The sequence below is a fragment of the Setaria viridis genome, chromosome 9, assembly GCF_005286985.2.
Source record: "Setaria viridis chromosome 9, Setaria_viridis_v4.0, whole genome shotgun sequence".
NCBI classification, from domain to species: domain Eukaryota; kingdom Viridiplantae; phylum Streptophyta; class Magnoliopsida; order Poales; family Poaceae; genus Setaria; species Setaria viridis.
In genome coordinates, this window is record NC_048271.2 from 16223445 (window position 1) to 16238434 (window position 14990).

The following is a 14990-nucleotide window of genomic DNA, read 5'->3' on the forward strand; positions in this document are numbered from 1 at the left end:
GGGCTGACGGGCAAAGGGACATTTTCTTTGTTGTTGCACCCACCTGAAGTGACCTTTTCCCGGCTCGCTGGACACCAGCCGGCTGCCGCGCACCAAGGACGCCCTGCTCTCTTCTCGGCAACCAAGCACCGAACCATCGCTTGCAATTGCGAGCTTTCGCGAGCGCCGTATGAGCAAAATGGTGTCCTCCCCTGCCCCGCTGACTAGGAAATTGGCCCCAACGAGACGACGCCCCGTCGTCCCCCGTGCGCGTCGAGTTACTAGCGGAGACGGTGAGCGCGGATGCTCTCGAGTCTCGATCCCCGGCACCTCTCGGCTCCGGCTCCTCTGATATGAGGCGCTACGCCACTAGCTAGGAGAGCTGGGAGTGGTATGATGCGCTTCCCTTCATCGGTGTCGACAGATTGAAGCCATGGTGCGGCCAGGTGCCTACCCGTGTCTCACGGAAACGAAGCTTTTTTTTTTTTGAGGTTCACGGAAACGAAGCTTTGGTGACACTCCTCGTTTAGTTGGGGAATATGGCCTTCATCCGGCCGCTGAGCGGGCCCCCACCATAAGTTTTCAAAGCCTATGGACAGCCCATGCTTCCTGCTACAGAGACGCTGGGCCGGGCCTACTCAGAAGGGCCACATTTGTTCCTAGTTCATTTTGTTTGGGCGTTTGGCGGCGAGTAAAAAACAAGTGTCTTGAGTCAGTTCATACCTGCAGCGTTCCCAGACGTGACAGCAAAAAAAAAAACACGCTAAGAGTTTTCTAAAAAAATTCTTTCCCAAAACTATTTATGGGAAGCTCTACTATTTTTTTCCTTAAAAATCATATCATCCCACAGCAGATTCCTAATAATAAACTCCCCAATACTTCAAAACTGACCACATCAGCACGTGTGGACCTCTCAGTTGAGCCGCCATCACCTCTCCCTCACGATATGTTCTGCGTCAGATTAGAAGGCTCCTTGACGTCGAACTGTGCTGCACGTACAACTTCATGTAGTCCTCAAACACGAACGAGCGCCGGAAAGATGACTGCATCGTTGCCCGCATGATGCTCTTGTAGTTGATGATGACCCGGAGGTTGACAGTGATTCGTATTTCACTAGCCTGCTGTTAGACATGATTACTAGCCTACGGAGTAATATATTCTAATCAGCTGCTAGATATGTTTATCCTACTGCGCGAGGTAGCCGACGGAGGGGCGATTGGGGGAGGAGAATATGCAAAGTGAGGAAATCGGGATACGAGTCTCCGTATATTTGCGGGGTTTCTAGAGGAGCTGTTGGAGGCTATTTTTTTTCCAAATTTCTCCGTTAGGGGTAATTTAATCTTACCGTTTCCTTTGGGCGTAAATCTGAAAGATTTTGCACACCTTGTACTATCACCGCTCACCAGTCCAGTCCACCATTTCAAGCTTGATCGGGAAACAACACATTCATTCTCTCATCTATGCTCTACCAACTGGTCATCACTTCTCTGAGCAGAAATCTCGCAAAAATGAGAACTGGAACTTCACTTGGCCGCCGATACATCTTTTGATCGTGTTGCTCGTTGCCTACCACCGCCCTAGATAGGTACGTATAGAACGAGGCTACGCGCTCACCGGCCGGTAAACGCGCTCTTCGCCGTCCTCGGCATGTAGTCGAAGCTATCCTCGTTCTTGTTCTCCGTCCGTGGCGAGCCCTTGGCGCCAAGGAGCGGCGCCGAGTCCTTCTCAATCATCTGCAACATACATACCCAAGTCATCGTCATCTCCAGGCTCTAATAAACCCCGAATAATTGCAGTTTCAGTCGAAATTTTACAATGCGGCGCGCTCAAAGTAGTTTACCTGCGCGGCGACCGGAAGCGAGACGGCGGCCTCGGTCTTCTTCCGGCTCTCGGCGACCGAGTAGTAGGAGTAGAGGCCCATGCCGAAGATGGCGACGAGGATGCCGGCCACGTTGCGGACGCTGAAAGGGTCCTTGAGGATGATGTAGCCGAAGGAGAGCACCAGGCACGTCTTGAGGTGGCCCAGCACCTGGTACGTCACGGGGGACGTCGTGCCGATCACCAGGAACGTGCTGAAGTTCACGCACACCGCGATCGAGCAAGACAGCGCGATGAACGCCTGCATAATATGCACGCGTGGTTGGCAGGATTATTGGTTAGTTCACACTTCCAGGCTCCAGCTGATGCAGATCTCTTCAGGCGAACGTGTTGGTCTCTGACACTAATGTACTACTTACCACGACTTGGACGGTGTAGTTGAAGGCGAAGACGTCGCGCTTGGTCAGGAACTTGTCGACGAACGGGCCGGTGACCAGCAGCACGGCGGACTGGTACGGCGACGACTGGTACAGCAGCTGCGTCGAGGACACCTTCAGCCTCCTCTGGATTTGGTTGGTCAGCTTTGTTCAACACAAGGTTAAGGATGACAAGCTGGAATGTGGATATGCAGGGTGCATGAAAGACTGTAAGATCTAGCAGCAAGCTTGAGCTGCAGAACGAGTTCCTGTGGGAACAATAGGAACAAAGGATACAATCTGTCCGACGCATGTCGCCGCGATGGTGAGCACGGCGATGATGGAGCCAAGGAGATTGAGCTGGAGATCGGTGACCGACGCGATGCCGACTCCCAGGAGCAGGACCATGAGGGAGGCCTTGATGCTCTGGCTGAAAGGTTCAAGAATTTCAAAGCATGAGAGCAGTTCATCTTCGCATCGACGCAAAACTTGTACATGAACAGTGTACAAATGTGCCAAATGGTGTCAAGTAATTCGAGGAGGACCTGAACTTCTTGTTCAGAAAGATGGTTTCCAAGACTATGGTGAAGGGTATGATGGCCAGCTTGGTCATCTGTTGCAAGAATCAAATAATGGTAAATTCAGAGGCAAGAAGATATGACTTGGGTTTTTGTCAAATAGCCGCGTAGTCGATGCATGCTTGCCTGGTAAAAACCAACAGAGTTGAATCCGAGGCAGAGGTTGAGGAGGCCGATGGAGATGCCATTGAGCAATCCAAATGAGATGACGGTCCGCGTGTCAATAGGCTTCGGCTCAAAGAAGCGCAGCCGCTGTGCGACATACAGTGTGAAGAAGGTGACCATCAGGTGCCAGCTCGTCAGTGTTGTCGCTGCATTGTATTCGTCAGGCAAAGAGACATTCAGAAACTTCAGGTGCAAACATGAGAACAGTAATAGACAGAAGTTTGGCAACGAGTTCTGCAACTCTGAAAGCGCGTGCTCACCGAAGAAGAAGCCGAGGGTGCTGATGAGGTACTTGTTGCAGATGACGATGGCCACGGACGAGGTGACCGATAGGCTCAGCGCGCCGACGACGCCCATCCGGGAGCCCGCGCCGTCCGACATCTCCTCCCCGGCGGCGACGGGCGGTGACTTGCCTGCTGGTGCAGAAGCAGCCATGAATGAATGGTTACACGGACAATCCCTAGATATGCTGTGAATCTCGATGTCTCTTCTCTCGTCAGGATATACGCGCGCACGTGTTAAGCTCGCTCAGTTGGGCAGGAGCGTTGACATTGCTGCCGCGGCAGACGGAGTGGCATCAAACTCCGAGGCCGGCGAGCAGGCATTACTGCGCTCACGTGACCTGTGTCAGTGTGGACCAAAAAGAAAACAGGGTGGTGTTGTGCCCGATTGAACCCAGCGCTGGATCGAAGTTAGTCGACTGCTCATCTCACGGCCGGTGAGATAGTTCGTGCATTGCTGCAAGAATCGATCATAGACTTGTTTGGTCTCAACACACGTGGAGTGTGAATGCTACCGTGCAACAAAGGGGGAGGGTGACCTGTGCCAAATCATTGGTGTTTAGGCTTAAGCTGCAAGAAGACAACCGGAAGAAGGTAGAGTAGGTACGTAACCACCTCAAGTGTATTGTGCTAATCTGAGATCAGTCTGCAGCCTATACACAATGCGGTAGTTGGGTGGTCACTGCCTCACTACCTCGCTGGTCAGTGGGTCACATCGTTATGTGGTTTTACATTTCCCCATGTGTGGGTGGCTCACACAAACAAATATGGGATGGAACAGAGGCATCTCTTTCGTTCATGCAGAGGAAGATGGTGATGTAATGAACTAATAACGTTTCACTAGTCAGCAAGTGCAAAATCTACAGTAGCAAGGTAAATCAGCTGCCACAACTGCGCAAGACGACATGGCAACTGGTACAGTAACCTCTGTAGCACCGCAAATTAACTACTGAATAGATCTTCTCGAAACGTCAAAAGAAGTGGCAGCAGTACAGTAAGCATTTCCTAGGAGATCTGGGGATGCTAATTATGGCCGGCAGGCTCTCTGTTCTCCTGCCATGAGCCCATGATACTCGGCCATGTGACTGATTCTCCTGCTCCAAGAGGAGAAGAGACAGGTCAAAGGGAGCCCGGCATGGAGACCGGCGGAATCCGGGTGGATCTCTTCAAAGTAAGCAGGTTAAAAGTAGGCTGAATGCTGAAGTGGAGGAAAGAGAGGAGAGGAGAAAGAGGAGAAGTAAACTTACAGCCCACTTAAATACAAGAACTAAGAAACTTTATGAGAAAGATAAGTGAATCTTATATTAATATTGAAGAGCTAATTAATATATGAGTGGGTTGAAAGGTAGGCTGTAGAGTACTTGCAGCCAGCGTCGAGCTTGATTATTAGCTTGCTCTCAGTGCTACAAGTGGTCAGTGCGTGCGTGCACGAGGTGGAGCCCCACCGGTAGACGTGCACGGTGTCAGAGAAGCTTCCGTTGGCCCCGGATCCCTGTGCAGTGTGCAGGGCAAGTACTCCCTGGGCTGCCAGACGGAGGCAGCAGCAGGCCAGGAACAGCAGTTGCAGATTCGAGTAGCATTTCCCGTGACGGCCTCCACGAAATTCATGCGCTCCTCCAAACAGTCCTGAACGTTGCCTTCACAAATAGTGATGAGAACACGGGATATTTTCCATCGCAGACGTCAGACGGCGACATCTGCCCGGAATTAGGCGACCGGGCATGAATGAAGAACGGGAGAAGAGACGAGGATGGCACGGCCCCACGAAGGGGCCAGCAGGGGGCTCCGGCCAATGCAGCGTTGCCACGGGCCCACGGCAGACACGCTTGACTTCGGATTAGGCAGGGCCTGTGTGGATTCCCTTCGTTGGTTTGACTACCAACAAGCCACGCCTATGTGAGCAGAATGCCTAGTTTTGCTAGCAGAATACCTAGTGTTTCTTTGAAAAAAAAAGAACAAACTTGCTTGCTTCTACTAGCATCATCGGTTTGGAGTGCATAGCTAATGAAACGCTGTTCACAGGATTAAGTCAGATTTACCCATAATTTACTACTAGTAGCAATGCGTTGTTTCTCTTTCAATTTATTTTTCATTTGGAAATTATGAGCGATGCATTGCTGAAACTGGCCAAGCTTGTACATGGCGGCGACCGTGATGAAAACAAGGAGGGCACTGGAACGAACAAACAAAGGTAAAACATGCGACCGTAACCGAAGGCGCCGGGCGGACGCTAGCGGCCACATGCCATGGCTATCCAATCCGTGATAGGAGGAGGATCGAGGATGTCGCAAGATTTCGCGGCGAACAGCAATGAAAACGCATATGCAATCAGCATAATCTTGAATCTGAACGATCAATCAAATCAAAAACAAACGAGCAAACCTATCGAGAAACAAGCGGAACGCGGACAGAGCTGAGGCACGCAGCACGCGTGTGATCCCAAAGAGAAAGCTACGCGAGGGAGGGGAGAGAGGGATCGAATCGTACGCACCTCTTGCCGCCTTTGGATGATCCCTTTATCTGTTTGTTTATTACAATCCGCGCGCGGTTCTTGTTCCCGGCGCGCCCTCGGCCGATCGGATCTCCTGGCGAGGGAGGAGAAGGGAGCGAGGGAGAGACGAATCGTTCCCCGGCTCTTTTCTCCGAGGAAGGAGGGAGGGGGCGCAGAGGGAACAGCGGGTTTTGGTGGCAATTGATTTCCCCGTGTGTTCTGTGAATTGGAGGGAGGGTGGTGGTGGAGGAGATGAGGCGGAGGCGGGGGGGAAATCTTCGAGAGAATGGAGGGTAGGTGGCGAACTGCTCACGCGCCCGCCGTCGCTCGCATGATCGCAGCGCGTTGCCTCGGCATCGCCTTGCCTCGCCGTGGCGGAGGTGTGGTGTCCCACCCACACGCCTTCCTCTCTCTCTCTCTCACCCCCTATGAGATGTGGGCCCTGATGCTGGGGCATCGGCCCATTTGTCGCGGGGCCCACGGAGGGGCTTCGGCTGATGCTGTGCGGCGGGATAAATGAGCATGAGATTTGATTTCGTTTTATAACGTTTTAATTTTTTTCAGTATTTAGATATCTGTTGAGTGTTGACAGATTTAAGAGGCAAAAACGGTCAGATTCTAACCAATAGAAAACTGCAACATCACAAAGAAAAATATGATTGATTTACAAGACAAAATCTATCAGATTACCATACAATAGAAAGTTGTCACATAAAAAAAATATGATAGATAAAGCAACAAGAAATTTGTCAGATTATTTGAAATTAAAGGGGATGAGAAGAAAGTTCTTGGAGAGATCCACTTGTTAGCTTTCGCACGCATCATGAAGCATATCCAACGAGTATAAATCTGATAGATTTTTTTATGAAATATATGGACAGATAAACTCGTATGCGTTGCAAAACCATCACCATAGATCAGCCAGAGAATTAAAGTTGTCTGATTTTGATGGTTATTAGTGGTGAAACTTTCCTGGTTTCGAGTTAGAGGCTTTAGAGGGCCAGAAACGTGATCAAACTTTAGTTGAAGGTTTCCAAAAGATAACTGTAGTTGAAGGTCCATAAATTCTCGTTTTAAAAAAAGAAGGTCCATAAATTAACCGAGCTGCCACGCAAGACCCATGGCGCGTGCCCAAAATGGTTCCGATGTAAAAACTAAAGGATTCTTAGAGATCATCTTTGAAATGTTCATACTTCTCAATCAGCATTCAGCAACATGTTATGCACAGTAAGTACGACCGACAAAATAATCAGTCGGTGGTGTAGCCGCCTCCGAAGCACTTTCTTAGCGATATTTAATCAGTTCATGTCATGAATTTTCCTAGTTTTATATTATCAGTGGGCCGGGTATATATTAGTCGCTGTTGCTCCTTGCCCCGCCCGTGGAACGTGGCTGGTACAAAGCGTACCAATGATTGTGTACTGCGCCTTGCTGGCTCGCCTCAGGATTGGCTCGCTCCAACTGTCGTTAGGTCAGAGGCCGAGTACGCGGCTTGCACTGCGGCCCTATCGCGTCCCGACAAGCGCCCTGCACGACCACGACGGCCTCCGTTCCGACGACCACGTCGAAGGAAAAAATGAGCAGAAGGCTACATGACGACTGCTGCTCAACTTTCTGCACGGAGAGCTCGGAGCAGAGGGGACAATTGGTAGTTTGGTACACACCTATCAGACGTGCCCAACCTTGAAGCCTGGGCAACCAGAATTTCTCATTGGCTGCGCCCATGAACGCCAAGACGCCCTCGCGTTCGGTTCGGCAGCCTAACAGCAAAGATCGGCCGTAGACCGATGCTACGAGAGAAACATTTCCAGTACTCAGACCTAGCCTGCGACATCGGCCAATGCTAAAGCACAGATATTCCGACACGCAAACCTAACCTTCCTCCCATTATGTATCCATCCAGAGTCACCCTCGGAAGTCAGAAATAAGGGAACTTCGTTCAGTTCACACCAATAAGATGGCATCAGGAGTCAGGACTTACGAAGACCAAACCAAAGCACAAGATATATCGTTTCGTGGATTCATCGGATCAAAAGAACACGAGCTACATGCACGCATGCCACTATCCCTTACACCTTAACAGATCAGTCTTGTGCAGGTTCATGCGCTTAACGGATCAGTCTTATTGGTTCCACATTGCACACTAATGATACAACAGCAGCGACCTTCGCTGTTATGTACATTTTTCTTATGAGGGGGAAAAAGAATATCAACTGGAGTTGAGGGGTGGATCTCAAGTAGGAGGCTCGTTTTGCTTGTCCTTTTGGTACACGGTTTCTAGGCACTCCTTGGCCCGGTGAATCTTCGATTGGAGGTAAAAGCTCCCAGATTTGGCGTTTCTTTCAAATAAGTTGTCATACCGCTGCACATCACGTATATTTGTTAACAAATCAGAATCAGAGCTGTGTGTGTGAATAACAGAAAGTATGCATGAGAAGAAAGTTGAAGGTAAGCGAAGTAGAAGACCTGTACAATCTCTTCCCACGTTGAATTCTCTGATACACCCAGTATCTGCCTCGCTTCCTGCTCGGTCATTGATTTGCTGGCTCTACGAATATTATTTATTGCCTCATGTGCCACGCCAGTTTTATTTGCATCTGGTAGAATATAGGAGGAAACAAACATTACAGATGCATAAAGGAGTTAAATCTCGAGTTTCTTCTAGAATAATTCAATGAGTAGCAAAATAGTCATCCGGAAGGTAATATCCATTCAATAAAGACTCACTGGGGGAGGAAAGAATTGGCGTGACAGTGATGCTAAGATGATGCTGTAAGGCACCTTCCTATACTGTTAAGTCAATCTAACCAATAAATGAGTACAGTGCCTGCGGCTACCTTATGTTGAGTCTTCATCTACAAGATGTACAAGGCGTAAATGAAAGATTGCAAATTTTATGGTCCATCACTCCATTGGACACGTAGTAGATGGACGAAATTTAGTAAATAATGTGTAGCAGGCAGCAAACATAAAACAATTTGCCGGTTATGAAACCTAAAGATATTTACACCTGATACACCCCCTTGTAGCTACAGGAAGCATGCAGGGTTTTGTTCACTGAAACCCAGATAATAACAAGTCCACATAAGTTAATCTTCCATATCTCTGTTTTTTTCCCTCAGAAATCACCTCACTCAGTGAAAAGAATTGTCTGTGTATTTCTAAGACATTGAACTTATGGAACATTTGTTCAGAGGGTATTCAGTGGACAACAAAGAAATGCGTAGTTTCCTCAATCAGGTTCCCGATTCTTTATGTTCACACAGGACACATAGAGAAATCAATGGGTTATTTAAGCAGTATTCCCTCTGTTTCTAAGAAAGGTCTGTGCATACTAAAATTGTTCAAGGACTAGAAATCTCGGCGCGGCTTTGCCGCGCCCTTTGAGTATTGGGCCAGTATCGCTTGATTGTGGGATATAAAGGATGTGAAACCTGAAATTTCGAAAGTAGAGAAATCGTAACACTTCTAAAATAGGATACATTCAGTTTGAGTTTGAGTGTATAAGTAGAGGGAATGTATTAACGTGTATTAATGTTCATTGCATGTTCAGAAACGTGGAACTACTGCCATTGAAATTTATTGTTTTATAAACGGTTGGTCACTAAGATTTAGATTTTCATTTGTTATACTGATACCAAGAAAAATTGCAAAAGGTTGAGTCTTGTTTGATTATAATACTCCCTGTAATATCTTCTTCACAAAGAAAGATTCTATATAGTTACAATCTGAAAAATTATCTTAAATTGGCACCTCAATATACTGATCTGTCACTTGACTTGAGATGAGACAAATTAAAAACGGTATCATTTTGATCTTTACATCAGGAAAAACAACCGTGCACGCCTAGATTGTAGCAACTGCGTAATTAGTTTACTTCTTAACTGAGAAAAATGTGCATCAGCTGTGGAATAGCGCATGTTACAACCAAAGAGGACTACTTCTGCTTATTGATCTGACGTGGAATAGCATGTTTACTGATGCAAACACATGCATCAGCACCTTCTTGTAATGGGATCTCTGCTGAAGCAAACACATATGCAGCTGTGGGCCTGTGGTGATGAGGAAGGAGACGAAGGCCGCCATGTCCTGCTGGTCAGCCAGTGCCAGCTCAATAGCGCGGGCTGCTCGCTTGGCTCCAATGCTTTGCTGCGATGCTGGATTATTTGGAGGATCATGGCAGCAACATGACTTGGATTAGAGAGAAAGGAGAGGCAAGGAGTGTCGGTTTGGGGTACGGTCAGTTCACCGGGAGTTCCGGGGCGATCCAGTCACCCGGAGAAGATTTCTTTTCACATCCAAGACAGAAAGAGAAGGCAATTCAAACCGGAATCAGAAAATACTTTTTTTCCTTCTCCATCGAAACTGCATCAAACCTCTGGTGCTTTGCTGCGGTGCTGGATTATTTGGAGGATCATGGCAGCAACATGACTTGGATTAGAGAGAAAGGAGAGGCAAGGAGAGGCGACGCTGCCAGGGAGGGCTTAAGACTCAGAAGAGATGTCGTGCTGCTGTTCTGCATATGAGAATATAAGTCAGAGCCTCAGAGGATAGTGATGGTGAGAGGCATGTAGCACGATCTACCATCCGGGGAGCGTTAGTTGCAGCCACCCGACACCTCTACCAACGCCGCCTTCGCCCGCGCGTGCATCGCAACCTAGGCTGTCGTAGTCGCAGCAGTAGTCCGCGGAGAAGATCTCAGGCATGGTGACCTCTCCACCCGTGACGTTGATGAGTAGAGCTCGGGCGGCGCAGTTGGGACCAGCGAAGTCCATGGGCGGCGTGGCAGTCAGAGAATGGTGTGGAAGAAGGCCAACAGCCGGCACGGCAAGCGGAAGGCACCATGAGCTCTCCTCGAGGCCCAGTGTCCAGAGTAGGCAGATGCGGCTGGTGGGAGGAGGAGGTTTCATGAGGTGGAGGGAGGCGACGCCATGGCTAAGGGACGGTATCACCGACCAGAGGAGTAGTGGAGGCTGCTCAAGATGCGGCCGCGCAAGGATGAGACCGTGAGGTGTCGGGATTCTGCAAGAAGGCTCCCGAATACAGAGCTCGCGGGGACCTATCGGACAGCTTGATCAAGTTGGTGCGGGAATTGGACGTTGGGAAAAAGGGGCGACATGGCCCAATAGGGTGGCTGAGCTTGGACGTTAGGTTCGGTCTTTAAAGATTTGTGTTGTCTAACCTCATATATCGCCAAAACCAGAACTCATAGGATATGGCGCCCTTCATTCCAGTGCTTTCTTTTAAGTCGAGGAGACAAAGTTCTCATGAAAGTTTCTTTTCTGTTGGATAAATATAGTTCAAATCCCTACCAAATTGCTAGAACGTATGTGAAATCAATACATAAGTTTAATACCAACACAAGCCCACTGTATCACTATATCTGGGGCACTGAGCATAAACCAACTTCAAGCATAAGTGTTGGCAGTTCAAATGTGTTTGGTCGCTTAGGTTGCTTCAGGCTACACTTTGAAGCATAAACATCTTTGGCCTATCAGTATAAATTAGGCATCTTACAGATTAAGATATGAAAATCTTATGTGGCTCAGAGACTTATTGATGAACAAAACCATGATATAAAAACAGCTGCAAGCTAAGATAAACAGAGACCTAACTTTATCTTCATTGCACCAAAACAAATGGACGGGAATAAAAGCAAAAAATAATTTCAGTAAGTCATGACAGTAACTTTATCTGTCGTTCATTTTTATGAAACCTGATTTATCATCATTGATGCAGTAAAACACAAAATTATCATTTATTTCCCCAACAATCCATATACCATTAAGTGCCCAAATTGGCCGACACCAACTACACCCCTATGTTTTTATCTTAGAAAAGAACAGGAGCCAGCATATACTACATGTGGGTCATGAAGAAGCTCATGGCAGCAGAACTTACTATCAAGTGCTTTACGATATGCCTGAAGCATAGCTCTTCCTAGAATTGTAGAGCCCATGACAATCAGGTTTGCAATAAGCTTCCCAGCCTGAAAAAGAAAAGAAAGAACATGTAAAATGAACAGTGAAATATAAACGTTTAAATCGTGCATTCAAACTTCTTTCAGAGAGTGTACAACTCTGAATCTATCCAACATTATGCAGACATAATGGCACATACAATAGATACACCTAGCTTGGCTAAAAAATTACTTATTGTTGCATTGACCTTTCAGAACCTAAAATTACACGATTGAGATGGTGGCATGTAAGGCATTCAAAGGTTTAATTTCAGGAGCATGTGATATATTTGCCCCAAACTCGTCACGTGTCATGTGAAATTTGAGCCTCTTTAGATGCACAATGCACCAATGCTTATGTTCCTCTGCTGCCGGAGCCAGCTGCTGCAGTAATCTAAAGCATGTTCCCGACCAGTTTGTCAAATTCAGAACTCAGTACCATTCCATCTCTATTTGACGGGGAACCTTATAAACTAGAAGCATGGCATGGAATGGTACGGAGTAGCAATTAGCATAGTCTTCTGTCCTGACATGTACCCAAAATCACATTCCTTCGATGCGCGTTGCGCGACCACAGCGGCCGCGCACATCAGGCCCAGACCGCCAGCAATTCGAACTGCCAGGGACTAATTCGCAACCCAACGGTCTCTTAATCACGCAAAAGCCAGTCCTAACCACAGCAGTAACAGAGGTACGACGGATCGCAGCTCTCCTCGACCCAATGAGGCGAACGCGCGAGAAAAGGAGATTGAAAAAAAAAGTCGGGTAGTTTTGTATGGACCGTCGCACGCACAAGCTGCGAGAGAGAAGGAGATCGAGCGGGGGCAGGGGAGGGAGGAGGGGACTGACCATGGTGGCTCCGACGGGATGCGATCCAAGCCGCGGCGCAGCTGCCGGAGAGGAGACGCCGAGAGGGGGAGGGGAGGTTCGCCTGGGAACGAAGCACGCCCTGATTCGTTTCGTGCTGGGCTGATTTGATAGGGAGGAGGAAGGTTCCAGAAGAGGGACGAGACCGACCCGGCCCGGCCTAGTCCAGGTCCAGGTGATTTTTGTAATGGGCTGCCAGTCCAATTTGTTGCGGCCCTGCCCCACACACACACACAACAGCGACCCAACAACGCGGACCGCCCCGCGCGGCCCGCGCCACGCTCGTCGGCCGCCGGCCACGCTCAGTGAGACGCCACACCTCGTGTCTTTGCGCGGCTCTCTCCTCAGCCGTGTAGTGCTGCAGCTGCCTTTGCGCAACGGCGTGGTTCATTTCGCCCTGCGTCCACGTTTCATTCCGGTCTCGACTCTGACCGAGATTTGAGCCTGGACTTCGGATATTGCAAGGTCTCGTCATAAACATTGAACTGCAGGCTCGCACGAGGAGCTAAAACTTACACGGAGCGTATCTTCCTCATCCGAATTTCGATTAGGACGAATTTATACGAAAAATTGCATGGCTCGACGAGATCTACAATTTTCGTACGAAGCGCTTGAGCATTGGATGCCAAAATAGGACAGGCTGATCGGCCTTGGCGGGTCCAGGCCGATCAGCCTAACCCATTTTTGGCTCCGTTCGTCGCCCTTCTTTCACCAAGAGGAAGCTCCCCACGTTCCTAGAGTTTTTTTTGCAAATACTTGGCTTCGAAGGCACCCCAACCGACACCGCCAACTATAAATACCCATACCCAGGACATTCAATAAGGAGGAGAACCCCGACGACACCACAAGATAAAAAACAAGGATTAGATCAGATCACCGCGACGGGCAACGCCGGCGGAGGGCAGGAGGCGTGAAGAAGCCCTCAGGCTGATCGGCCTGAGGAGCCCTAGGCCGATCGGCCCAAGGTGTTCTTGCACCCCCTCGTTGCCATCTTCGGTGACGACATTCTCTAGAATCTCCTTCACCCCTTTTTGTGTCAATTTTTGTAAAATCTCCGTTCATCCCTAGGATTGTTTGGATTCTTGATATTTAATTGCTACATGTACATTATGCCTATCAATGCTTCATGGTCTATGTCATTGCAATACTTTATTTACATATGTGAGCGTTTCATGTGTCCTTAGTAGGATTTGTGGTAATCGTGGTGATTAGCTTAACTCTGTGGATGCTTTGATATAGATGTGTGAGCAGAGTTGTTGAGTATCCCCTGTGTAGTGACGGCATGCAGGAGGGAAAGAGCCGAGTGAGCACATAATCTTTGTGATAGCTAGTGAAGGCAGCACCAATTTGTGTAGTAGATGCATATTCATTTGAACCTAGATTCTAAGGAGGGAATGCATATCTATCTCTGTTATCTATCTTGTATCAACTTTTGCTTCTTCTTCCTTGTTTAGTTTTGATTAGTTTGTCTCTCTACACAACCCATATTGTCTGATTTCGTCAATCCACTTGTTCCACGGATTGATAAATCTTGGGGAATACTTTAGGGGAAAAGTTACAACTGATCCGTGTAATTGCGGTTCACGAATTGGCGCGTTAACTGTCGTCAACAAGCTTTTCTAGCACCATTACCGGGTAACAAGTCAATTTGCTATGTTCGATCTTTGTATTGAGGGGGTGTTTGGAGAGGGGGTGCTAAACTTTAGCACCCCACTTTTTAGCACCTTTTAGCACTTGGGCTCCCAAACAAGGGTGCTAAAAGGGTTGTGCTAAAGTTTAGCACCACCATTTTCTTTAGCACACCCAAGGGGTGCTAAAAGGTGCTAATGGGTGCTAAAAGTGGTCCCAAGCCTATTTTTTCCCCTGCTGCCCCCCTCTCTCTCCTCTCCACTTTTTCCTAAGCCAGTCATAAATGAGGGTAATGTAGTCATTTCTCACCCAATGTGCTAAACTTTAGCACTGTATCCAAACAACCCCAAGTGCTAAACTTTAGCACCCTCAAATGGAGTGCTAAAGTTTAGCACTGTGCTAAAGTTTAGCATTGTGTATCCAAACGGGGCCTGATTTTACTAACCCGCTAATACTTAACTTTTGTGTAGATTCTTTCTATTTTTCTATTTTTATTTTTCTTTTCAGTGTCTAGATGGATCTATTCGTCCAACAAATGGGAGTTAGCAATGCCATCATCGTAGGACTTTGAGATGCAAAATTCAGATTCAGCACTTACTACAACCCACTATAAATTGAATCGAGTTCGTGACGACAAACTCTTTCAGAGAATTGGAGGATGACAACCCATACAGACACATCTAGCAACACTGGTCCTAATAGAATCCTGATAGAGTTTTTTTTCCCTAGGAACAGGGGTGTATTAACTATTTAGAATCCTCACAGAGGTTTTTCAGGTTTCGTGGCAAGTAAGTTTTCATCTAAGCT

General features: G+C 48.0%; 2 protein-coding genes across 3 annotated transcripts; both read right to left on the reverse strand.

Annotated features, from left to right (window-relative positions):
• Positions 1-1345: 1345 nt before the first annotated feature.
• On the reverse strand, positions 1346-6113 carry LOC117838568 (UDP-xylose transporter 1). Of its 2 annotated transcripts, none has more exons than XM_034718643.2 (8): positions 5729-6113; positions 3217-3369; positions 2918-3102; positions 2759-2826; positions 2511-2643; positions 2217-2378; positions 1820-2098; positions 1346-1712 (listed from the first exon to the last, which is right to left on the reverse strand). In XM_034718643.2, exons 2-8 carry the CDS (start codon positions 3335-3337, stop codon positions 1590-1592), a joined length of 1071 nt encoding a protein of 356 aa, XP_034574534.1. In that variant the 5' UTR covers positions 3338-3369; positions 5729-6113; the 3' UTR covers positions 1346-1589. The 2 variants fall into 2 exon arrangements, with proteins under 2 accessions (XP_034574534.1, XP_034574536.1); XM_034718645.2 differs by having other exon boundaries at positions 3217-3372.
• Positions 6114-7721: 1608 nt separating this feature from the next.
• On the reverse strand, positions 7722-12695 carry LOC117838569 (mitochondrial import inner membrane translocase subunit PAM16 like 2). Its single transcript, XM_034718646.2, has 4 exons — positions 12537-12695; positions 11630-11717; positions 8195-8325; positions 7722-8090 (listed from the first exon to the last, which is right to left on the reverse strand). Exons 1-4 carry the CDS (start codon positions 12537-12539, stop codon positions 7962-7964), a joined length of 351 nt encoding a protein of 116 aa, XP_034574537.1. The 5' UTR covers positions 12540-12695; the 3' UTR covers positions 7722-7961.
• Between the last annotated feature and the right edge of the window lie 2295 nt (positions 12696-14990).

What these genes read in the sequence shown, in the direction of transcription:
- LOC117838568 (XM_034718643.2), bottom strand. Translation starts at nt 3,337, where the DNA reads ATGTCGGACGGCGCGGGCTCCCGGATGGGCGTCGTCGGCGCGCTGAGC. An exon ending in ACTACACCGTCCAAGTCGTG is followed by an intron (nt 2,099 to 2,216) that starts GTAAGTAGTACA and finishes CATATTATGCAG; the next exon opens with GCGTTCATCGCGCTGTCTTG. An exon ending in CGCTTCCGGTCGCCGCGCAG is followed by an intron (nt 1,713 to 1,819) that starts GTAAACTACTTT and finishes TGTATGTTGCAG; the next exon opens with ATGATTGAGAAGGACTCGGC.
- LOC117838569 (XM_034718646.2), bottom strand. An exon ending in ATATCGTAAAGCACTTGATA is followed by an intron (nt 8,326 to 11,629) that starts GTAAGTTCTGCT and finishes ATATTCTACCAG; the next exon opens with ATGCAAATAAAACTGGCGTG. An exon ending in CGTGGGAAGAGATTGTACAG is followed by an intron (nt 8,091 to 8,194) that starts GTCTTCTACTTC and finishes CGTGATGTGCAG; the next exon opens with CGGTATGACAACTTATTTGA.